The 26,967-nt window shown below is 35.0% G+C and overlaps 1 protein-coding gene across 1 annotated transcript in view; it reads left to right on the top strand.

Moving 5' to 3' along the window:
• LOC115210231 (ras-related protein Rab-2) overlaps positions 1 to 21,055 on the top strand; it is a 36,958-nt gene extending 15,903 nt beyond the window's left edge. The window contains exons 3-8 of the mRNA XM_029778704.2: positions 3,971 to 4,038; positions 10,778 to 10,860; positions 11,375 to 11,467; positions 15,225 to 15,336; positions 15,573 to 15,641; positions 18,248 to 21,055. Coding sequence (XP_029634564.1) covers positions 3,971 to 4,038; positions 10,778 to 10,860; positions 11,375 to 11,467; positions 15,225 to 15,336; positions 15,573 to 15,641; positions 18,248 to 18,343 — 521 coding nt within the window. The 3' untranslated portion in view covers positions 18,344 to 21,055. The remainder of the gene's footprint in view (positions 1 to 3,970; positions 4,039 to 10,777; positions 10,861 to 11,374; positions 11,468 to 15,224; positions 15,337 to 15,572; positions 15,642 to 18,247) is intronic.
• Positions 21,056 to 26,967: the final 5,912 nt, after the last annotated feature.

The following is a 26,967-nucleotide window of genomic DNA, read 5'->3' as shown; positions in this document are numbered from 1 at the left end:
TTTAGTCGATCAAATCGACCCCGGGACTTATTCTTTGTAAGCCCAGTACTTATTCTATCGGTCTCTTTTGCCGAACCGCTAAGTGACAGGGACGTAAACACACCAGCATCGGTTGTCAAGCGATATTGGGGGGACAAAGACAGAAACACAGAAACACAGACACACAAACACACACACACACATATACATATATACGACAGGCTTCTTTCAGTTTCCGTCTACCAAATCCACTCACAAGGCATTGGTCGGCCCGGGGCTATAGCAGAAGACTTGCTAGCAATGATTGAAAAAGTATCTTATTGGTAATAAATAAATTCATTCCAGTCATCATTTATTTAGTCTTACAATGTTTCTAATTATTTCTATTCTATTTTAACTCAAAATCATCAAACCACTTCCATTAATGTATGTAGACTTATAGATCCTTTGTTAATCAATGTTTTGCTGACTATTCATTTGTTTGTGAACTTTTGAAAACTGGGAGTAAGATCTTTTAGTATAAAATTTTAAAATCTTCATCTTATTTGAATTTTATTCTGTAATCTATTTTCTAAAATACAGTTAATAATTTGATGATGCCAAAATCAATTATCCTATTAGCTTAACTTAATGCTTGCCTTAAGAATGTTTTATATAATTTTTTAAAAAGGTGAATACGTACTATTTTAGATGATTTATATTTGGTAAACATTACATTACTGATGTTTATGGTGGCCAGAGATCTAGGGAAGATAGTATTCAAATTGGCAGCTAGCCAATTTGAACATAGCAGTAGTCATCAACTTAGTGATAGTTTAGTATCTCCAAAATAATGGTATTTTATTAATTGCCATAAACATACCCAACATCATGGGACATTGAAATTCTTTCATTTTGAGGTTAATAGGAAATTTTTTTGTATTTGTTTACTTAGTATTTTACTTGATTAAATTGCATTTATTGAAAGTTAAAGTCTGATAACATCTGTAAATATGAAAAATAACAACTAGGGAAGTTCAACTTCGCTTTTTGGATTATAGTTACTTATTTTTTAGTTTTGAGGTTTTTTTGATGAGTATAACTGATTCCCTTCCAATATGTTACGAATAATTATTTCATTAAAATAGGGAACTGGAAAGTAAAGTTGATTTTGGTATGGTTTAAACACAAATGTTGACATTAATTGTTATCAGAAGACATCTAATCTAGATTTTGGCATGTTGTGCACACTCTGATGATTTCTGTACCTTTAACTTATTGTCAAATCTGGTAATCAGAAGAGAATAACATTTGCAAATTTGAATAATTCTGTATGCTTTCATGTGCTGTAGAAGATAGGAAATTCTGACCTTATAGGCAGAGCTTTTTATTGGAAAATTTTTATCTACTCAGACCACCATTAGTCTCCATCGTTAGATTCATCTTCATTATCATTATTGTTCTAATGTAAACTTTTCTATGCTTGCATGGCTTAGACAGAATTTGTTGAGGTAAATTTTCTATGAATGCCTTTCCTGTTGCCAGTCCTCACTTGTTTCCAAATAAATCAATATTTCACCATGACCAGATATGTTTTTAGAGAAAATTAGAAACAAACAACCCCATTTGTATGACAACAATGCTTGTTTTCAACTACTATATGATGTCCAGTTCAGAAGAGAGACACATGTGTGCGCAAACAAATGACAGGCTTCTTTCTATTTTCGTCTGTCAAATTCACTCATAAAACTTTGACACTCTGGGCTATTGTTAATACTTTCCCAAGGTGCTATGCAGTAGGACTGATCATGAAACTATATGGCTGGGAAGTAAACTACTTAATCATACAGCCATGCCTGCATCATATGTCTTTTACATAAACAGTAAGTCTGTTTCATATGACCTGCTTCTTATTCATTCTCAAGTTATACAGAATAAGCATCATCATCATCGATTAACGTCCGTTTTCCATGCTAGCACGGGTTGGACGGTTCAACTGGGGTCTGGGAAGCCCGAAGGCTGCACCAGGCCCAGTCAGATCTGGCAGTGTTTCTACAGCTGGATGCCCTTCCTAATGCCAACCACTCCGTGAGTGTAGTGGGTGCTTTTTATGTGCCCCCGACACAGGTGCCAGACGAGGCTGGCGAACGGCCAGTGCAAATATAAATGGTGACTGAGTCTTCTTTAGATTCATGTTAATGTATCAAAGGAAAATCTCACTGAAATAAATGACTGGCTAAAATATGTCAGCTGATTAATGAAGAATTTATTAGCAATGGAGGCAATCAGCATTAGAAAAATTCAGATGGCAGCATTCTTTCAAAGTCTCTATGCGGCTTAATTGGATGAGCTCCATCCTCACTGAACTAATTAACCTGTTAAAATCTAATTTAGCCATCTTGAAGCTCAGAAGCATGCAGCTGTCTGCTTTGTCTTAAGAAAGGTTATGTCTCTGACTGTCATCTCATACTGGTTCCGATCTCATTGAAAATTTCCTCATAGATGTAATTTTTCATGACAACTATGAATAGTAGAGCTGTATTTTGATGAAATTTATAATAGTTATGAACCTTTTAAAGATTGAAATGAAATTTTGTAATATTAGTTTCATCCCATTCTCTATACGCTGTTGTGGCAGTTTTTTAGTTTTTGTTTACAAGATGTAAAGTTTTTTTTTCTTTTAAGTGATTGATATGAGAACATATGCAAATACCCTCATCTAATGGATAGAAAGTTTAAGGCCACCAGGAGTTAGGTACCTTGTAGCTGTTCTTGAAGCATGTCTCTAGGAGAATACATATGTCCACTGCTATCTTGGTAATAGAACTGGGTAGGCAGTCTAGGCTTGACTAGGAGAAAGATAACTAAGAGTGTAAACTGGCAAAGACTAAGGAAGTCAACTCTTAAACAGTAAATCAGATTAGAAGAGAACTCACAGCCTACTGATCCTGTTCATCTCAAAGAGAACTTGAAGGTGAAACAAATGTGTTGTATCCAAGGCTCCTGAGGATGGGAATACTTGTTCTTTTGCTCAATACTTTCAAAAGTCCTGGACATTGAAGCCAATGTGTTTAATTTTATCTACCTGAAAGATGTAATGCTATAAAATAAAAAATCTCCTCAAACTAATATTTGGATGCTAGTATGTAGCAGAGGGTTACGTTTTTAATCAATTACATAATATTGTACCATATTGGTATGGAATTCTGGGAGAGATTATGTAAGAAAGTATCAACAAGAAATTTTATTTTTAGAGCAGCTGTATGTAATTATAATAATGAAATTATTGTATACAGTGCTCAGGTGCACCACAACTTGTCAGAAAGTGCGTATAGAGTATATGCAGTAATGTACAAATGTCTGGAAAGCGAACAATGCATTATCTAAGTGTATTAGGTTAATAGAAGTAAAGAAGTACTATTGTATTTCTGAGGAAGAATCTTTCTTCAAGAAAGCATTTTTTTGTACCTGTAGTTATAGAATTATATGCAGTTATATACTGCTGGCTTAAAAATCATTTGAGTTTGAATCAAAGTCCTTATCTCTTTGGTGTGAATTACTTTTTCAGATTAAATTTCAGTTAATTTATTTTTATTACTGAATTACAGTGTATAAACAGTTTGTTTGGTCACTACAATGGTTAACAGCTTTTGTTTTTATAGTCCTTCATAATTATGTTAATATATTTTATAGTCTTTTATAATTAGGTTAATATATATATTGTAGTCTTTTATAATTCTGTTCATTTATTTAGTTTTCTTTATATTAAGATGCATCTTGTCTTTTAATCAACTTATCTTGCCATGCTTTTTTTAAACTTTTTTTTAAAACCTGGATTTTCATTTCATCCTCTGTAATATTTTTTGTTGGGTCAAATAAAATCCATTATTCTGAAAGGCAAGATGTGTGTTTAATGATGGAAGGAGAAAATAAAGGAATTTTTCTAAGATTCCACTAAAGTGTTTGCAAAATCTTGTATTTGAGTTTAGTTAATTAAACCTTTTTCTCTCAGGTGTGGAATTTGGTGCTCGAATGATTACAATTGATGGAAAACAAATAAAATTACAGATTTGGGATACTGTAAGTTTATATTCTTCTATTCAAATTTAAACAAATTCAAAAGAAAACATTAATGAATTATTAATTATGATTATACTTGTCTTTGTATTAATTGTTTCTTTTTTTCCCAGTTTAATTATGCTTATGATTCTTATTCATATAATTCTTTTGATATATTTTTTGTTATAAAGCCTAGATAAAAATGAATCATTTTTCAATGTTAAAGACTTTTTGATATAATATTTCTAAGAATGTCAACTTGTTTTAACACACTATCTCAAAGATAGTATCTCAGTAGTGACGGTTATTTTGTACTATATTGTTATATGGGAGTAAAGGAGAAAATGGCAAAAATAATCAAAATAAGGGTAAAATGAAAGCAGATGGGTTGAGAATTGCTAAAGAAGTTTCTTTGTTGGCTAAAAACTTAGTTGTTTAGCCATGATTGATCCAACTTATGAAAACTTCTAGTCATGACCATATAACTTTTTGTATATTATTCTTTAGTGTATCCTTCCTTTTTGAAGGGAGTAGGGTATTATTTGATTGCTCTTTGGCTGCTATTTCTAGTAGACTGATTGACCATATAGAGGATCCTGTCATTTGTTTAGCTTCAGATTTTTTTGGATGTTAGGGCATTATTTGAGAAAGATGTGGCTGCTATTTGTAGCACCCTCAGTTCAAAGTTAATGGAAAGATAATTTGGGGTCAATAGTGAAAAATACAATTTATTTTTTTATATGTTTCAGCCTTGAGGCCGTGGCCATGCTGGGGCATCGCTATTGTAATCACCTTTAAATTGGCCAGTTCTATGGCGTTTGAAGGGTTTGAGTTCAATATTGCTGCCCTCTTTTGAGATCTTGGATAGTAAGAGGTCCAGTTTCTTGAAAACATCTACTCCCATTCCATGGAGGTCCCTCAGATGTTTTGGTAAGGAGTTAGATAGCTGTGGGCCTTTGAATCCAAGCTATTGCAGTACATGGTCCTCACCCTAGATGAGACAGCTGGGACTTTTGGAACAGTGCAGTGACGTCCATTTCGAGGTCACAATTACAAAGTTTGGTGCCAGCCCTTCTAGTATCTATCACTGTGTACCTCTCCCGTCTTTGTTCTAGGGAGGAGTTGTAACTCTTTCAGTCTCTCCCAGTAGCTCAGCTGTTCCATTGATGCAATCTTCCTCATGTAGTATTACTGAACCGCCTCGAGATCTGCTATTAATCCTACAATGTAGGGTGACCATAGTTGAGAGCAGTAGTCCAACCAGCTGAGGACAAATGTCTTCCACAGGACCAGCATTGTTTCCTGGTCCCTTGTTCTGAAGGTTCTCAGAATCCATCTGGCCATTCACCTGCACACTACCACCATCTTGGTGACATGCATGTGAAACGAGGCATCGTTGCTCATATAAATCCCAAGATCATGCACTGTATGTGATTCTAGGATTTCCGCTCCTTTTAGTCCAAAGTATCGTTGTTGTGACTTCTGAGTACCAATTAGCTGGTAGTGGAGGGCTTGGAATTTGCCTGCATTAAATTGCATGTTGTTGTCCTTAGCCCATTTATATATGGCATCTAGGTCTTTCTGTAGAAGATTAGCACCAGAAGGTTCCTTGACTGCTTGTGCTACTTTTGTGTCATCGGCATAGCTAGTAAGTATAGCTATCTGTGTAACTGATGATTTGTCCGAAAGCACTACCATGGACAGTAGTGGCCCTAATACAGTTCCCTGAGGCATTCCACTTTCTATTAATGTCTCCATGGAGAGGGCTCCATTGTCTGCTACAGCCCCCAAAATAGAAAGCTTTGGTTTATGAGTGTAATGTTGTTGAAAACTCTTTATATAAAATATGTAACACCTATTTGTCCCCCCCCCTCCCAGTAAATGATATAGATTCCTGATGCCAGTATATTACAAATAAAGTATACATATCAGCATCATTCTAAAATCCACTTTTCCATGCTTGAAATGATCATATGGAATTTGTTGAGGCAGATTTTCTACAGCCAGATGCACTTCATGTTGCTAACCTTAATCTGTTTCCAAACAAAGTAATAACCTCCTAGTTCATAAAACAATGACTAACCTAGAAATGTTATCATGGTTTACTGCAAGCAAGGGACACTGCCTATATTGATATTAATTCATTTGCAAATATTCTGGACACTGGGCATGTTTCACTATCACCTATACTTCAAAAAAAAAAATTATGAATACACAAGAGAATTTTAAAAAGTTAGGCTTAAATTTAATGACCCTTCTGTAACTAATTTTCTTCACAGGATACTTGGGAATTTGAATGGTTTTAGTCTATCCAATTTTGTTGTATGTTGTCAGTGAATAACAACACAGCTGGTCATAACATTGAAATATTAGCGTGTTCAAAGTACTGGCAACTTAAATAAGGTTGAAATTGAGAATAAATTTAAACAGAAAATAGCATGCAGATGAGTATTAAACATTAGTGGAGAAAATAAATTGGTGTGGAATTTTCTTATTCTCCCCATCACTTTTTGTTTCCCTAATTGGAAAATATCAGTATATGTATTACTGTATGGTATTAGTGGCAGAAATGGTAGAACATCAGACTAAACGCCTAAGAGTGTGTAGTTTAAATCTTCTATATTCAAGTTCAAATCTCTCTGGGATTGATAAAATAACCACCAGGTATATAATGGTATCAATTCAGTTGATAGTATACTTTTACTACAAGTTTCTAAGAAATCATATTTGTAGTTTACAGTGATTCAAAATTAAGTTCCATACACTTGCGTCAGAAATTAATTAGCACTTCTCAAATTTCTACATTAAATAGGTTAAATCAATTAACCTATGAGCTGTTCAAAACGTCTTACGCGATGAGAAAACTTAGTATGGTGTGATTTCGGTCCTTGCGAGGCGCTACCTATATCTATTAAACAAAGGAAGATTTGTCTGCATCCGTACTCCAAGTTGTTGTTGCACTGCTATGTCAACATCATAAGGCTGTAGACTCTCAAACTGCTCTGCAAACAAAGTTACGTCATCGTTCTGCGCAACAGTGAACTCGCAACAAGGCAATAGTTCGAGATATGGCCACTAGGTGACAGCACATACCTTGAGTGAAGAGCAAATCAAGGGTGCTAATTAATTTCTGACGGTAGTGTATTTTAAATATCTTTATTGTAGTATAAATTGTTGAGGTTTTATTTTGCTTTAGACTGAACTTTTCAGATTGAACTTTATGCATTGATCGTCTAAAACAGATGGCAAGCAGAAACAATCAGTAACAAAAAAATAAATAATAAATAAAATTTGAGCAAAAGGATAATTGTATGCACATGTTTGTAAATATACTTGTATTAAAAAAAATTTTTTTGCTTTACATTCAAATAAAGGAATTCTAAGCCAAGAAAAAAATGTCACATTAGTGGAATTAAGACAGCAACAAATGTGTAGTCACGTGCTAAACTTTTGAAGTATTGCTATCAGTTTGAATTTGTAAAAACACCTGTTACTTTTTTTTTTTTTTTTTTCCTTCAAAATCCAGCTTGTCGTGAATCTTGTTGAAGCAAAAACTAAATGCACAAATAAAAATGGATACAATTGTGATATAGCTCTTGCAGATATTGAAGCCATTAGCCTCTTTTTTCATTTTTTTCATCATTAACTTTTCGTTGGTTTTTACATCTTTCGCCCCCGTGCCGGTGGCACGTAGCACCATCCATTCGTGGCCGTTGCCAGCCTCGCCTGGCCCCCGTGCCGGAGGCACGTAAAAAGCACCATCCGTCCATGGCCGTTTGCTAGCTCCGTCTGGCACCTGTGCGGGTGGCACGTAAAAAGCACCCACTACACTCACGGAGTGGTTGGCGTTAGGAAGGGCATCAAGCCGTAGAAACACTGCCAGATTTGACTGGGCCTGATGCAGCCTTCTGGCTTCCCAGACCCCCAGTCGAACTGTCCAACCCATGCTAGCATGGAAAACAGATGCTAAATAATGATGATGACATCTCATCTCTTTTTTTACTATCTCCAGTGACTATTCTATCCCTTGTCTACACTTAGTAGACATTTTATAGGAGTGTCCCATCAATATTCTTTGTATTAGAAGAGCAGATTTAAGTACAATTGTATTATTTCTATATACTCACGTGAGTCACTCAACTGTTCATAAGACAGATGTCAATAGATGATTAATTCTATTGACTTACGAATTAAGTTTATTCTCTTAAGAACATTAGTGACACAAGTGATATAAGTCTAACAAGAAACTGCCAGATCAGACTGGAGCCTGGGGCAGCCTCCTGGCTTCCCAGACCCCGGTCGAATCGTCCAACCCTTGTTAGCATGGAAAACGGACATTAAATGATGATGATGCACTGTTTCTAGATTGTTACCCCTAAAAATTAAGAGTGCTTATTATATACAAGAACTAGATACTACTCATTTTTCTACGGTCATATTCAGAATGGCAAAAGTTATATCTATTGCACAAGCTAACAATTGCGCAGTAAAGAATTTAACTTGCTATTATAATGTTACATTTTTCTATGGTAGGGATAATACATTAAATGTTCGTGTTTCACAAGAATAGAGTGCCCCTAAGATTGGATTGTTCTGTCATTTACTATCTGAAACACTTCAGAATGATTCGGATGGAAACAACAAAATGACAAAGGATATGTAGTTTCTGTTTAAATGATGTTACAAACACCTCAACCTGTGCGTTATATACTGTTACAAGTAGAAAGGTGTTAAAAATTTTGTTTCAACTGCAGTAATAGATGTTGGAACTTTCCAAAAGCATTCTTGCTGCAACTATCCAGTCAATATATCATTTAATATATTCAAACATATATATATATATAATATATTCAAACATATATACATATATATATACATATATATATACATGTATATATATAATATAAATATATATTTTTAATGTAAAAATATTTCATTTTATTAAATGATTTTAGCGTTATATTAAACAATATGTATTGTGTAATATTCTAAATGTCTTGTGTTCAAAATAAATCTAAAAACATTTTAAGTCTCACTTCACATCTATTCTTGTGAGAAATACTTAAAACTGAATAGTGTCATTATAATAAAAAAAAAAAAAAAAAGAAAGCCTTTATATCACTGTTAGGAATCACTCTTTTCATTTCAATCATCAAAATAGTAATAATTTAATCAATTTGAGAGAATTGAGAGGTAAAATGACATTTTAAATTGAAAGGATTAATGTATTGCTTTAGTTTTTGTTAGAACTAGGAAATTCTAAAATATCCAGAGTTGGTGAAAATCATCAAGAAATATATTTTGTCTAGCACACTGTTTTTGCCAAGTTGTGAGCTGCTAATTTCATATCCATGAAAATCTCTGCAAAGTGTATAAGGATCTCCTTCATCTCATTGCAAACTAACAAGCACATTATTATCTCAAATCTAATTTTATGTAGAAACAACTTGCCAACATTTGAAACCAGTTTTAGTAAAAAATCCCAAATTTGCTATCCTTCATTTTTTGAGAAAACTACTTTAAAAAGCAGGTTTGATTTACTTTAGAGTCAAATTATGAAATTGTCTTCCTAAAAGAATGAAAAGGTAGAAATTCATTGCTTACCTAAATGACTTTTTCTTTTTACTCTGATTAATTAGATAATTTATGTATTTGGTTGAGAGGATATAAATTTATTGTGGCAGTTTCGTAAGAATAGGCTGTGAAAAGATGATCAAGGATACAATTATAGTAAACACTTTATTTCTGGGAATGAGATTTGTATTGATTGAAAAGCAACAAACTTGTCAGTAGCATGTGATCCACCTGTTGGTTTGTATAGAAATATCAACTTCAACTTTTTAGATAAAATCAATTTGTTTTTCTTCATATTTTTATCAATTTTCTTTGATGCACACCATTGTAATATATTTTTCATTCAAGACTGCTGGCATGAATAACTCCTGTAAGATCAGAAATGTTAAGGGCATTTATTATTGTATATCAAGTACAGAGGAAGCTATGTTTAACTGATGGTGTGGAGAACCAAAACATGTCCAGATTTGTTGCTTAGACTTGCCAAGATTAAATTAATATTGGAGAAGTAAAGTTTTCTCAGTGCACAAGTATTAGATTTTTTTTTTCCACATTATGATGGCCATAAAAGTAGAACCAAAGAAGACATGTGGAACTTGTATTTAATTGGTAGATGAGTGTCAAAGAAAATTTTAATTATGATACAACTGATTTTATATCGGTCATCATTCAGTCAAGAGTTCTGAACTCCTGGTAGAGCTATCTTTGGCTACTAGGACAAGGACTTAGATTAAGCGCGACCAACCTCCAAAGGCCCTAACGGTGGAACAAGTAGATGATTACAACAACTCTCAATGCCTGAGCCAGCAGATGAAGAAGACAGTTATGCATGACGGACATACTACAGAAGGTACTACTCAAAACTAAAACCGGGTCAGTGGCATTCTGTTGCAGGGGAAGGTAATGAAACCAAGTGTATGGATCACTTTCTGACAAGTTGAGGTCCACCTCAAAGAAACCCACACCATTGGTACTTTTTTCTATATCAGTCAGCCAACTGTGGTATAAATAGTATCATTAATCATTTTGATCTTTCACAAGGTTGAATTATGTATCTTTTTTTTACAAGGAATTTGTGTGTGTGTGTATATATATATATAATATATATATATATATATATATATATATATATATAATCCTTTCAAACTTTGAAAAAAGTAGGTTAATGTTTTCATTTGTTTTGCAGGCTGGTCAGGAGTCATTTCGGTCAATAACCCGATCCTACTACAGAGGTGCAGCTGGTGCTTTGTTGGTCTATGATATTACAAGGTGATTCAGATATTTCCATATCATTTAAGTAGTCAGTCAGTCTTATAGAAACACACATTTGAATATATCTTTCTGTTTTTGTATGAAGGATTTTGTGATTTTATTTAGGGCCTTACATTTTTTCAGTCTTTTTGTCAGATCCACAACTTTTTACTGTCTCTTGCTCTTGACAAGCTGTTGGGATTGTAACTGTCTTGAGATTTTAAGAATGGATTTTTTAAAAAATCAATATCATTAATATAAACCAATACTTCTTGTCATACTTGACTATAAATGCCATTTTCGTCACAGATGTTCCCAGTAGTTTGTTTGCAAGCAATTATTGGTTCATTCTAAAATAGTTCAATTGGATCATTGAAAAAGACAATATAAATTTTTTAATTATTCTACAAAAATAATTTTATTATCAAATTACAGAGATGGTCGTTAGTCATATTAATTTACAGAAATGTTTTAAACATTATCTCTTTTTATAGTTTCATGAATTAAAAATCTCTTTCAATTTACCTTGCAGGCGTGATACATTTAACCATCTGACAACATGGCTAGAAGATGCACGCCAACACTCAAATTCTAACATGGTTATTATGCTTATTGGAAATAAAAGGTAAAGGTTGATTAGGTTTTGCCTTGTGGATGAGTGTGTATATCCTGTGTCTCCTGACCCCTTTGGCTTAACTTCTATGCACCTTCAGCCCTTCCAATTCCTGAATACTATCTTACCTCTCTCTGTCTCACCTGCACAGATTCACTGTATCATGTAGTCTATATAACATGAGATAACACTGGATACCTCTCTATTCAACCTCCACAGCATCCTTTCTTTTATCTTCCCCCATCACAATACTTAACCCCTCTGTCTCTCTTCCCACCATCACTACATACTTTGTGAAGTGTGGATCTTTGTGTTCACCATCACTCCCTTTCTCGTGTTATTTATGATTGATGTTTCACTCTTTTCTAACTGTTTCTCATCTCTGATTTCCCATCAATCAATCCATCCTCATTTCACCTCCAGACAGCCATTACTTCCTCTCCCACTAACCCTAACATTACTCTTGTCTTCCTCCTAGCATTGCCTTTGCTGTTACTCTCTCTCCTCTACCATCCTTTCACGCCAATTAAATCTGTTTTTCCTATCATACTTTATCTTCTTGCCATCTCACCCTAGGCTCTGCTGCTGTTATCACCATTGATATACTAAAAAAGTTGATTGAAAAAAATGAAAGGAAGCATTGTAGTGATGCAAAAAGTTAATTTTCACTTAAGAAAATATTTAGTTGCTGTTTTAATGATGAGATCATTGAGTGAGTCCTTGTCTATTTTCTATCACTCGTTTTCATCTCCAATTGAAAATGCTTTACTTCACATTCCCACAAACCCTAAATCTGCAATCCCAGTTAAGATGGTATTTTAATGATGCCGCACAGTAGTTGCTGGAATAGAGTAAGTAATTTAGAGCTTGTATTTTGCTGGTGGCATTGTTACACTTAAACCATTTTATTTGCTTGAAACTTTATAACTTAAAAATGAACATAATTATATTGTGTTAAGGCAGGACACTCATTTTGCCTTACAACAGGTTTTATACCTAGCAAAGAAGTTATTAACAAGTATAAAATATTTCTTCTGCTGATATGTTTAGTAATGAGACAATAGGTCACCAGTGGGGGGTCACAATTTAAGTGGATTAGAAGTCACCAATTTAACAGGTACCACTATGTGTATGACATGTATGTAGAAATAAATATCTAAAGGCAATGTTGTAAATAGAATATAGTACTTTATTCTTTAGTGTAAATCACACATGTTGCAGTAAAACCACTTAAGTTGGTTTGTAAAAGTTAAAAAGTGTGTAGTGAGTCATAAATGAAATTCCCTAGATTTATGATGTATTTAAGTTGGTGCTTACAAGCCGCTAATTGAACTCTGCTAAAAATTAAATGAGCTGTGTGACGTTGGTTGTAAACTCTATACTAAATACCGTAAATCTTCGAGTATAGTCCGTCCTTGAGTATAATACGCAGGGGATTTTTAAGGGGCTGTACTTCTGAAAATCCTAAACCTTGTATATAATATGCACCCCTTCTCTAACTTGAGTCGTGCATAATTAAGCCAGCAACACCTTGTCGAACAAACATTTCCGTGCATGCGTAATACAATAATGGTGATATTCTTAACTCTTATATGGGAATGTGTGGAGGCGCAATGCTCCAGTGGTTAGGGCAGCGGACTCGCGGTCGAAGGTCTCGGTTTCGATTCCCAGACCGGGCGTTGTGAGTGTTTATTGAGCAAAAACACCTAAAAGCTCCACAAGGCTCCAGCAAGGGGTGGTGATCCCTGCTGTACTCTTTCTCCCATTCTTTCTTGGCCTGCTCGCTTAGCCAGCGGGGTGGTGTCATTCGAAGGCTAAAACAATGCGAATGCATTGTGACCAGCGATGTGTAACTACATCTGATGGACTGGTCGATCACGTGATATAGGAATGTAAATATGCTTGCAAATTGTTTTTGTTGCATGTTATTCTGTGTTCTGAATACTTTTATTTTAATAAATGTTGCTTACTGCAAGTTATAGACAGTTCTTTTATGACTTCATTGTTTTCAGGCTTAGCTTAAGGTATTTTCGCGCCTCACATCACAAAATGCGTCTGAATAAACATTGCCTGACAGCAAATAGAGACTCGGACATTGCTTAGAAGATATATTTCATTTTTAACCTCGTATATAGTATGCACTAGGGATTTTGACCTTTAAATTTTGGGGGAAAAAAAATGTGGATTATACTCAAGGATTTACGGTACATAGCTGAAAGAATTATGTAGCACTAGGGCCATTAACTCTGTCCGATTAAGTTGGTGGTGAACATAAAACATGCCACATTCTAGAAAGTGATATTGTTTTCTCGTTGTCAATACTGCAACTGTTTTAGCTCCTTGAAAAAGGCATGCAAAACTGCTGGGTGGAAGTTGTCGCATGCATTCTCCTGCAGCCAGCTCCAGTTGGATGAAATGGGCGTAGTTCTTTCTTGTCTCACTACATATGTAATAAGCTGTGACAATAGCATGTGGGATTTGAATCTTTAGTACAGAAATGGATTTCAACAGCTGTTAAGTACAAAATACTAACTCAGATCATATTTTCTTTTGGAAGGTTGCTTTCAAGTATCCAGTGGTGCCCCAACCCCAACAGATTCCAGCTGCAATTAGTCGTGAAATAAATAATTTTCCTCATTATTTTACTTAGTCTTACTTGAAATTCATGTGAAACCATTCATCTGCAAATATTATTAAAGAATGCATGTGTTAGGTATTTTTGCCAACTCCTAAGTTATCTATTTGTTCAAGGATTATTAATTAGTGTTTTAATTCAAACTCCAACAATTACTACAAGCTACATTTGTACAAATTTGTAAAATGACTTGTTTTCAAATTTGTCAATGCTTCAAAATATGACCCCCCCCCTCACTGAAAATCTCAATTTCTTTTTTGCTCCAGAATGTTAACCCTTTCATTACTCTATTTATTTTGAGATGCTCGGTGTTTCTTTTAATTACTATAAATATAACAAAGAATTTAGTAAAATAACTTAGTTATCATTCAGCTAGTGTTAGGAACATAAACTGTGACCAAGGTTTGGTGGAAGATTTTAATTCAATACTTATGAAAACAAGACATTTGTACTACAGAGCCAGAGCCCGTTTCATCCAGGATGGTAATGAAAGGGTTAAGGCTTCTAATCTCATGGTTAAAAGTCAGCAAATTTCTTTATAGTGACTTTTTGACTGCCCAATCTTATAGTAAAGGCATGGTATAGATATTGTCTTATCCATTGTATTAAATACATCATATAGTTGCTTTCTTTTGGACAAATCCCATTTTCTTTTCAATACAAAATAATTGTTTATAATGTATAGACTCCATATTCTAATTTCCATTAAAGCATACTACCCTGTATCACTATAGTATTTTATATTATTCTTTCTTTAGATTTTAGCCATCCTAGTTTTTACCCTTCATTTTTTTAGTATGTATTCTTAATTTTTACCTTTCGAAGCTCATGTCTAATTAATGTATATTTGATAATATATTACGGTGGCGAGCTGGCAGAAACGTTAGCACGGTGGGCGAAATACATAGCCGTATTTCGTCTGCCGTTACATTCTGAGTTCAAATTCGGCCAAGGTCGACTTTGCCTTTCATCCTTTCGGGGTTGATTAAATAAGTACCAGTTACGCACTGGGGTCGATATAATCAACTTAATCCGTTTGTCTGTCCTTGTTTGTTCTCTCTGTGTTTAGCCCCTTATGGGTAGTAAAGAAATAGATAATATATTTCTAATTCTCAATTGGTTTTTCCTTTGTAGTGATTTAGAAGCCAGGAGAGATGTGAAAAAAGAGGAAGGTGAAGCATTTGCCAGAGAACATGGATTGATTTTCATGGAAACATCAGCCAAGACGGCTGCAAATGTGGAGGAGGTAATATCTTAATTTCACTTGCTCTCATGTCATACAGAAAACATGTAACTTTTTTTTATCTCATTACAGAGATCAGTTTGACAGAAAAGCTAAATTGAGTTTTTCTTTTTACTCTGAATATTCTAGGAATTTATTTCAATCTTTCTTTTTTTGAAAATATGCCAGTGTTTGCATTTTTCTTATTGACATTTTAATGCTTATTTTTAGAATTTTAATTAATTGTTTATCTTTTCTAGGCTTTCATTAACACTGCAAAAGAAATATATCAAAAGATTCAAGATGGTGTTTTTGACATTAATAATGAGGTTTGTGGATTTATTTATTTGAGAGAAAATTCTTTATTTTAGAATCTATTGTTTAAAAAAAAAATCTTCATTTTGTAGTGTGAAGTGAATTGCGATCTTTATTTTGAATTGTAATAACCATTTAAATACGAATGTAATGTTTGCAAGATAGATTCTTTGCTGTACTTTGACTCAGACTGCAGGCACTGTAGTGCTGCGAACAGCTATGTATACCAGTTGCCTTATTTTCCAAGCTAGAAAGTAAATACTAACCAATTAGCTTGGATTTGACTGCTAAAAGAATCCAATTGTAAACATACCTGCTCTAAGAACAAAGATAAATTTGAGTCAGTGAGGTAGTCTCTAAATAATTGGTTGACTTGCTAGAGGTAACTACCAAATTTCCTGAAATCACACTACCATCTAAATTATACTGGACAAGCTTGTTGGAGATATCTGAAAAGATGTAATGGTAATTACTGGAAAACCTTTGGACATAGTTCTGCTCAATTGGAACTGGGACAATAAATTCTAAGGCACATAGGTGTAAAATCTTCTGGCAAGGTAACATGGATGGAGTGGGGGGTGTAGGCATACTCCTTGCGGAGAAATGAGTCATAGAGATTGTCAGGGTATGTAATAGTGCTTAAGCTCAGGCTAGTCCTGCAAAACAGCACAGCTACAATTATCTCTGCCTACGCCCCACAAGTGGGCCTACCAAATGATCAGAAGGCCATTTTTATGATGCCCTTCTACAGGCTACTTCAAAGATGAGTGGCAATCCAGTATCTTCACTAGTGTACACGGAGGCCATGGCATTGGTTCCTGAGACTATGAGGGAACTAGGCTACTGGAGTTCGGTGAAGCATGTAACCTTTTAATCTGCAAAACTAGCTTCAGGAAACCAGACAGCCACCTGATAACCTATCAATCAGGTGACTCTCCTAGCCAGATTGATTTCATCCTCACCAGACAGCAGGACGCAGGGTTGCTCTTAAATACAAAGACCCTCCTGGATGAAGAATGTACCCCCCAGCATAGGCTAGTCATTAGTGACTTTAGGCTCGAGGCCAGGATACCAATCCAAAAAAGAAGGGTTTGGAAGTTAAAGAACTCATGATTTGATGAGGGTGGAGGAACTACAGACATCAGACATAGAAGATAGCTGGAAATTCCTACGGAACAGCTTGCTGAGTGCCACAGACCAAGTCTGTGGATGGTGCAAAGTCCCTTCCAGACCTAGAGTTATATGGTGGTGGAATAGTACGGTAGACATAGCCATTAGAGCAAAGAAACAGGCCTGGAAGGGTGGGGGTAGCAGGGAACTGTACAAGGTATCCAAAAGGTAGGCTGGGCAGAAGTTTGCCAATGTCCAGTGATGTGAGGACTAAAGAACTGAAGTATTTCGGATTGCAAGACAGTGCACGAGAGAAATGTGTCCACATGGATGATGGTGGACTTGCTGTTAATGATTCTGAAAAGAAAGAGGCTTGGAGAAGCCATTATGAAAGACTGCTGAACTTGGAGAATGAATGGGAGGAGGAGAGCCTGCCAAATGTTGACCCAGTAGAGGGGCCAGCTATCCAAATAGACAGCTCTCTGGTAGATAAAGCAATTAAGGGTATGAAGCCAGGAAAAGCCCCCGGCCCATCAGGAATCATTGCTGAGATGCTTAAAATATCTGGTGGTGTGGGCTATAGCCTAGTCACCTGCATTGTAAACCAAGTAGTTCATGATGGAGTCATACCCAATGTGTAATGTGTAAGCACCCTGAGAGAAATGTTGGATTTAAGAAGCATCAGATGTGGTGTGCAAGAGAGACGTTTGCGCTGGTATGGTCATGTGCTGCATATGGATGAGAAGAGCTGTGTGAAGAAGTGCCACTTCCAAACAGTCTAAGGAATCCGGGATAGAGGTAGACCCAGCAAGACATGGTTTGAGGTAATGAAGCATGACCTTCGAATGTTGGGCCTCACAGAGGCAATGATGAAAGACCAAGACCTCTGGAGATATGCTGTGACCGTGAAGACCTGGCAAATAAAGTGATTTCATGGCTATATCCTACACCAGTTTTGCATAACCAGCCCCAGCCCATTCAAAAGTACCTTGGATTGTAGGGCGACCTGCTGTGCTTGAGGAGACCTATTGAGTCAAGTATATCGACTTCAAAATGAAAATCAAATAGAAATTGTAGTTGTGATACCCGTGGCCGATGCCAGTGCCGCCTTGACTAGCTCCTGTGCCAATGATATGTAAAAAACACCAACTGATCATGGCTGTTGCCAGCCTCCTCTGGCCCGTAAAAAGCACCCACTACACTCTTGGAGTGGTTGGTGTTAGGAAGGGCATCCAGCTATAGAAACACTGCCAGATCAGACTGGAGCCTGGTGCAGCCTTCTGGCTTCCCAGACTCCAGTCCAACCCGTGCTAGCATAGAAAATGGTTATTAAACGATGATGATCTAATATAAAATGTAAAAACACATAATCTTCCTTTGATAAGAATTAATGTCCTTCACCACTGATATCAAATTATTTTGTTAAAATTTTTTTTTTGTAATTAATATTCAAGTTCTATGAGTTTCAGATTTTTTTAAATGATTTTTTTTTTTTTTTTTTTTTCCACAGGCAAATGGAATCAAGATTGGTCCACAACATTCCAATGCCAACACCAGCATGCCTTCTGCTGGTGGCGGAGGAACCAGTGGTGGTAACTGCTGTTGAACTTATAAAATTGGTTGGTGTCAATGAGCCGTTGGAAGCAGGATGCCAGAACTTGCTATTTGGCTGCTGACAAGCCACCAGCCAAGAGACAAAAGTATGCTAAGGGACAGTGTGACATCAACAACTACCACACTCTTCCAACTTTCTTAGTTTGTTCTGAATATAATTTCAGCCAAGTTCAGAAACCTTTTTAATATCCAAATTTTTATGCAAACTGAGTAAATTGAACTATTTTACTTATTTTCTAAACACTCTAAACGTTTGCATTCCTGGAAGGTTTCTTGAATCAACCATTGGTTAGAGATAAACAATTGCACTTTCTTTAGTATTTATACATACATATAACTTCAAAAATACACCAACCCACACAACATACACACACACACACACATTGTTACTATTTTACAATGGACTGTATACACACATACAAATACACACACATTTAGTTCTATTCTAAAGGGTATGTCTGTTCATGTTAATGTCAATTTTGGATGCATATATTCTGTGCGTATGTTCATCCATGTAAAATTATGAGTATATAAATCATGATGGTAAAAGGAAAAAAGCTTGTCTTATAGATAGTTTGCTGTTTTCATTTTTAATAAATTGTCCTCTGTAAACTGTTCCTATATCTCAAAAATATAAATCTCAAGCTCATATTCTCATTCTTAGAAGTGCAGACAGTCAAAATTAATTCAACAAGTATATATCAATATCATTTAGTTGGAAATCCCACATTTTCCATTTTTTTGTTTTTAACATTTGTTTCATTTCAATGTGACTTCCCAACCTACTTTTCTTATTTGCTTTGCTTTGCTCCTTTTTATATTTACTTGAATACAGTGACACATCCAACTATTATTCAAGATTTACTACCAAATTAATCAGCTTAAGTTTAATTTTGAAAAAACTAATTCAAATAACAAATTCCTGCTACATTCCAAATTTTTTTCCCTCAAGTCACTTTGTAGTCCAAATAATAAAAAGGATGTTTACAGAAGTCTGGTTTGCTTTCCATCATTGTTAGATTTAGCTGGTTGAGTTAAAAACTTGGACATGATAAAAACTAGCTTGTAGCATACAAGAAGATTATTACTTGCTTTTATTTTTAAGTGTTCTCAATAATGAATTAAGAACTAAGCTATTCCAGTTTCATAGTGTTATTGATAACGTCTTTTAGATCTGCTGCAAAAGTTGAGATATATGTTTCAATCCATGCAAGAGTGGACAGTGCAAATGAATATATTTTTCCACTGAAATTAATTTGCATTATTTAGTGTAAATTTGACTATTTGTGCATGTATCTGAAAATGCTTTATAGACGGTATTCTTCACATTTACAAACCTATTTGACACACACTGCTCAATTAAAAAAAAATCATTGCTTTCCTTTTTTCCATCCTATCAAGATTTTCATATCAAAGTTGGGAGTGAAAAAGAAATAGCAGTCATAGAATTAAGTTTAATAAATTTCTTAGTTTCACACTTTTGAATTAACCCTGAAAACTAATCGTTTTAAAGATTTCCTATAAAAGTTAAACTTTCAAAATAAATTTAAAGTGTTTTGATTCCTCACATGCATTGCTCAGCATTTAAATTTATCAACTGTATTGGAAGCATCAGGATTCACTTTATCCCCAAATTTTTATTTTTACATGTAATGGATTTTTTTATTTAAAATATTGAATTGTAACATGATAGAGGTTGTAATTCGTGGGTGTATAAAAGTATAGGCATGGCTGTGACTAAAACTTCTGAAGGCAGTGGCCCAGCATGACTGCATTCTATTGCCCTGTAAATCAGTAAAAAATACAGCTGGCATGAGTATTTCAAGGGTTTATAGAAAAGCTTAGTACACTTTTCCTCTACTAAAATACAATTTAAAAGTTATTTGTATGAATAAAATGTCCATTGTAAATTGTTTAAAAAAAAATAGAGGCTGACACAATATATAAATGTTCTAGAATGAGAATATGTAGATACTATTAAGACTGAGTCTAGATTTATCTCATTAAGGAAAAAAAAACAACAAAACTATGAAGACAATATACAAATCATTTTTTAATTTTATTTTTCAGTCATCTATATAGCTGCATACCCAAACAATTTTCTCGTCCAGCCAACATTTACCTGTTGAAGAGAAAACAATTTTAAATATTTAGTTCACATTTTGGTTTACAAATACATGGTAATTATTCGATAAATTAATGTAATACAATAGTAAGCCTAATTAGTTCAATAAGAGTATAAAGACATTTGACTGCAACACTAATTCACTAATAGCCATAGTTCTGTTGCTCTGTTTAATACAATCTCCTAAATTTCCCAGCCTTGCTATGAAATTTAATGGTGAAACTACTATTAGAACTCTAGTTTTATTACTTCAATACTTAATATTGTTATTGTTTGAGCTGTTTTTACAAAAATGATAAAGTTGCAACAAATCAAATGTAAATCTAATTACCATCAACATGAGGAAATAGCATTTACAAACCTCTTCAATATCTATATAGGCAACTGAGAAACAATTAAATGGTCTCTGTCTTGCTGTACAGCAATGGAAATGTGCCTCTTAGTAAATCATTCTCCAAAAACATTTAATTTCCACAACTTATGAAATCAATTTTGTCTTGACTCTTTCAGATTAATGCCAGTTGGGTAAAATTTAAACTGTCAAAAGCTTACCTGAATAATAAATATAATTTACATTTATTCCAAGTTGTGTTCCTAGAAATTGCTGCCAACCAGCGTCTAGAGGTCTGCGATTTATGTTTATTAAAGGTGAAATATAAGATATTGAACTTACTACTAGAGCCACTGAGCAAAGAACATAATTCTACATAGCTGATTAAAAAGTTTTCTTCTAGATTGGTGTTCCACATTAGCAAGCCATATATGTAGTCTAATCATAACTACATCAATTTTACAAGAAAGTTACAATTATAAAAGAGAAAAAAATGTCAAATATGATATAAAAGTTGAGTTTAAAAGGCCAGCACTTCAAACTACAAAAACTGTCAAACAGCTTGCTATGATGTCTTTACCTACTAACTATACTTATTCAAGTTGAACCAGTGATTACCCATCTTCAGCAATGGACATTACGTATAAATTATCCTCGCATTTATAAATATTGCAACATTAAGTCATCAACATGGTACAATTCCTGACAAAACTCACTACAATGACAATCAGCAAAAAATTATTTTTCAAAAGGCGTCTGTGAGAACACAAATGACTAGAGTTTATTTCCAACTTCATTCATCATACCTTTTTTTTTAAAGGATGATTCAGTTCTTTTTTTCCCCATATAAGAATTTAGTAAGCATATTCATTCCTCACCAAGACAATCAGTTCTCAAGGGGGAATATAACAGTTATATCATTTCAAATAAAGCTCAGTTCAAAAGTAATTATTGGAAGTTAAAATAAAGAAAATCTTCAGTATGATATGACTTGTATTATATCTTGCACCTCAACACATTGGTCTATTGACTAAATTACAGAAAATATATATTTCCAAGAAAATTACCACCACTACCAAGTTTTTACTTGACCAAATGCACATAAAAACATTCCACTTTTCTAAATAGCTTTCTTTGTGTACATAGGCTCTAAAGATGCAAAATAAAACTGAAAATAAGTGTCTTGTGAGATAAAGTACTTAGATATTAACCTGGAAATTTGGATCCAACTATAAAAGCATTGACAATGCTTTCATTCAACATTACATATCTCAAAGCCTTGTAAGTGGAGATCATTCTGAATCTGAAGGAATGTGAGTGTGCTTTTGTCTTGATATGGTGTGGCAGCTGTTTACAAGTGTTGGTGGTGTTCATTTATAATCTTACATGGAAACATTATCTGGTTATGGGCAAATATTAATTTGCTTGGAAATAAGTGAGGGTTGGCAAAAAAGAGTTTGGCCATATAAAAACCTGTCTCAAATGCCATCTGACCCAATGCAAGCATGGAAAAGTGGATATGAAATATACGATGGCTTCAGAGAGGCAATGACACATGACCGAAATCTTTGGCAATATGCTGTGCTTGAGTAGACCAATCAAACCAAGTGAAAATGTAGTTCTGGCAGATACTAGTGTCACACAACTGGCATCCAGCCATAGAAACCATGCCAAATTAGACTGGAGTCCGGTGCAGCCCCTCGGCTTACCAGCATGGACAATGGATGCTAAATGATGATGATGAAATAAAAATTACATTGGATATGTATTTGGTTGAGAGCTTGTGGGCAATAATGATGTTTCTGATGATTGTATACATAGCCTCAAATAAGCATTCAATGCTGCATATTAGAGTTCTAAATTAACTAAAGGATTGTAATATTATTGAAGCTACTCTATAGATACAAAACAAGCAGTTAAGTTGCTAAATGACATTTAACACCTATGTTCAGCATGTGACCTGGTGTTTGGAAAAATGGAATGTTTTTGTAAGTTCAGAGTTTTAATCTCGTAGTTGACCAGCAGATTAATAAATGGCAAGAGGTATAATATACATTAATCTACAAGTTGTCAAAGTGAAGCAGTAGATTTTGCTATCCATCAAAAGAAGAAAACCAAGAAGTGTGCTGTTCTGGTATGATTTCTCCAAGAGTTCAATTTTTACTGTTTATACCTAATATTATAAATACTGAATGCTATTTTCATGTATCTGCCTAAAATTAAACCAGCTTTGATAACTTGAAGATTTGGTACTGTTTGCATGAATATTTGAAAAGTGAAACCCCTTGCAAGCCCTAGGTGTTTTGTATGTTACTTGAATTTTACTTATATATCTGATATGCTTGGGAATGGTTGTTTTAATCTTAGATTACTGGATTTAGACAAAGTGTTTAATAAGAGTATCTGCTGGTTAGTATTTAGAACTAATATCATTTGTACTCTTTCACTGGTTTCAACTGCATGCTGTAGCTATGCTGGGGCACTGTCAGCATTAATGCTTGTTTATTTTAGACCCATTTTCTGGCTCCGCCTCTGGAATCAATTCTGGTGAAGTAGTGAGTTGGACAAGTTGTGGTGCATCTGGTACTTCAGAAAATTGTCTAAATGTTCTTTGAATACATCTACTCCTAGTAGATTTCTGGGGCCTTTTGGCAAGATATTGAAAAGTTGCAGGTCCTTGAAACTTAAGCCATTACAGTACTGGGTCCTTACTCTGGACAGAGAGGACAGGATCTTTGGTACAATGCAGTGGTATCTAGTTTGGTGAATTGTAGAGCTTTCAATCCCAAAGTTAGGTTTTAGACTTTCCATAATCTTCCATATATATCATTGCATATCTTTCATATCATCTCTATGGGGAGCAAAGCATTAGCTCTTAACTTCTTGGTAGCTTCTCTGTTGCACTGAGTCAATCTTCTCAGTATAGTGCCATTTGAGTGCCTTCAGTTCTACTGTTAGTTTGACGTTTTGAGGTGATCGTAATTGAAAGTTGTAATTCAGATGACTGAGGACGAATGTTCATAGGTCTTATTAACTAAAGCTGTATAGTTGGATATTATATATTGCAATTGGTGAACAGTAAAATCACTGATTACAAGTTTCCTACAAGTCAACCAGTTTTGCTGTATTTTGAATGGTAAGAATAACAAAAGATTGTCTCGATATCTCGGTAAAGAACAACTATGACAAGGGGCTTCATTCAAATGCATCAGTTTTCCTGTTTTATTGGCAATCATCAACATCATTTAACGGCATGGGCTGGACGGTTTGACTGAGGTCTGGAGAGCCAGCGGCTGCACCAGGCTCCAGTCTGATCTGGTAGTGTTTCTACAGCTGGATGCCCTTCCTAACACCAACCACTCCGAGTGTTAGTGGGTACTTTTTATGTGCCACCAGCACAGAAGCCAGACAGGGGGGCCTAGCATCGATCCGGTTTAGATAGTGCTTTTTACATGCCACCAGCATGGGAGCCAGTCAGGGGGCACTGGCCACAGCTCCAATATTGATTTTACTTAGCTTAACTGGTCTTCTCAAGCATATATTGCACAATGCATCAAGGGTACTCTTAACTGGGCTGGACATGCGTGGCTGTGATCTCACTTTAGTGCCGGGTCTTCTCAATTACAGCATATCTCCTGTCATTGCCTCTGTGAGGCCCAAAGTTCAAAGGTCATGCTTCACCACCTCATCCCAATGTCTTCCTGGATCTACTTCTTCCATAATTAGGGAGTGACACTTCCTCATCCATACGTAACACATGACCATACCAGCGCAGTCGTCTCTCTTGTACCACATTTGATGCTTCTTATGCCCTTCTCTTAGGGCACTTACACTCTGTTGTGTATGCACAGTGACATTACACATCCAGCGGATCATACTAGCTTCATTTCTTTCAAGCCTACGCATGTCCTCAGCATTCATGGCCCATGTTTCACTGCTGTGTAGCATGGCAGTTTGCACACATGCATCATAGTCTACCTTTCATCCTGAACGAGAGGCCCTTAGTTGCCAGCAGAGGTAGGAGCTCCCTGAACTTTGCCCTGGCTATTCTTATTCTAGCTGCTCCACTCTCAGAGCAAACACCCCCACTACAGACTTAGTTGCCTAGGTAGCAAAAGCTATTAACTATTTTTAGTTTCTCCCCCTGGCATGTGATGGAATCTGTTGTATCTACATCTTCAGTGTTTATTGCATGTCACACACAAAAACTATTTTCCTGGTTAACCTACCTTTGATTTTGCTGCACCTTTTATGTGTCCATAGCTTACAACAGGCACATTGTATGGAGTTTCTACCCACACCTTTTCTACAGATCGAGCAGGGCCTTCTATCTGAAGGGGATTGTGGTTTGCCAGCCTTCCTATTTACTAAAACTTTGGTTTTTGCTAGGTTGGCCCTATATGTATATAGCTATGGTGCTGTATTTACAAGTGTCATTACCTACAAATTAACTTTATGAATAAAGAGAACTTTAAAAAATTAGAGAAAATTTCAAGTTACTTTACACCTTAAAGTTTCATGGTAAAGATAACCCTTAGACAGAAGTGGTTAGGAGAAAGAACTTTGGTACTCTTGGATAATTCAGCACTAATCTTTTTACCAGCTACATGTCTGAAGAATGCTTTCAAGCATGAAGCTAAGAGTAATGTGATATAAAGTAACTACAACAGGCACATGACAGGCATCCTTACATTTTATGTCTGCCAAATTCAATTCACAAAGCTTATGGGCTTATGGTAGAAAACACTTGTCCAAAGTGCTGTGCAATGGGGCCAAACTCAGAACCACATACTTGTGAATAGATTTTCTTCATCATATAACCATACCTATTTCTTTATTACCCACAAGGGGCTAAACACAGAGAGGACAAACAAGGACAGACAAACGGATTAAGTCGATTATATCGACCCCAGTGCGTAACTGGTCCTTAATTTATCGACCCCAAAAGGATGAAAGGCAAAGTCGACCTCGGCGGAAATTGAACTCAGAACGTAACGGCAGACGAAATACGGCTACGCATTTCGCCTGGCGTGCAAACGTTTCTACCAGCTCGCCGCCTTCCATCATATAACCATATCTGTACACATGTATATATTTCTTATTTATCGCAATTTTTAACAGGTGTTTCTTAGAGGCTTTCTGTGAATATCTTGTTAAATATGTGAATACTGTTGTGTTTAGTTTTGTCATTGGAATTAATTTGTTCCAAAGATAAGGCAGAAGTTATAAATTCTAGTTAAAACATAGTTACAGATATTAGTGCAAGAGATTCATTAAAGAAAAAAAAATACGTGTTGCAAATCATTTGACAAGAAAACACCAAAAATCAAATCTTAGTATCAATAATATTGAACAAATAGAGAGAAAGAAAGAAAAAAACGTTAACTTACTCATCGTCTTTGAATTTTCTCTTAATTACGGGGACATATTGAAGTATTAACTTCCAGTCAGTAAAATACAAAAGAGCTACACCTCCAGTAGCAGCAAATATACCTAATGATCGACTTCTACAATGGAAAAAGGATTAAACATTTTGTAAGGAGTGGTATTTCAAAAGAAGTAACTGACTTTTAAATTCAAGGCACAATCAATAAATCACAATACATTACGTTAGCTTTCTTTCAACACGACAATATATATATATAAACAAAGCTTAATAAAAAAAATCTATTTCTGTATAAATAAAAGGGTTAATGGGTTAACTAAATACTACTTGCAAACATTTCCTTTTAGTTGGAGGAAGAAAAATTAACTAGCAGCTATTGTGAAGGGCTCTCGGAGTAGAAGGGAGATAATTTCAAGAAATTAAGACGTTAAGTTGCATGTTTCAAGGAAGTAAAGCCTGATCTTTGTCTACAGACAAAGGACATGGTTCAGTCTATAAGCCTTCATCAGCATAGGGTAGTCTGTTTGTATGTTATGAATAATTTTGGTCCAATATCATTTGCACGATATGACAAAAAAAAAACCTGAAATAAGGGAAATAACTCAAATACCATGTCGAAGCTAACGAGTGGTGTACTGACTGCTATACATAATTACTTTTATTGAAATTTCCATTTTAGGTGAAGGAAGAAAACAAAAATCTAGTGGTAACTGCTAGTGACGGTCAATTTTTTCGTAGAATTATATAAGCATCTCATTTTTTATTACCTTAAAC

This window comes from Octopus sinensis, linkage group LG4 (genome assembly GCF_006345805.1).
Source record: "Octopus sinensis linkage group LG4, ASM634580v1, whole genome shotgun sequence".
NCBI lineage: Eukaryota > Metazoa > Mollusca > Cephalopoda > Octopoda > Octopodidae > Octopus > Octopus sinensis.
The sequence above is the reverse complement of the archived record's forward strand: the minus strand, read 5'-3'. Positions and strand labels throughout refer to the sequence as shown.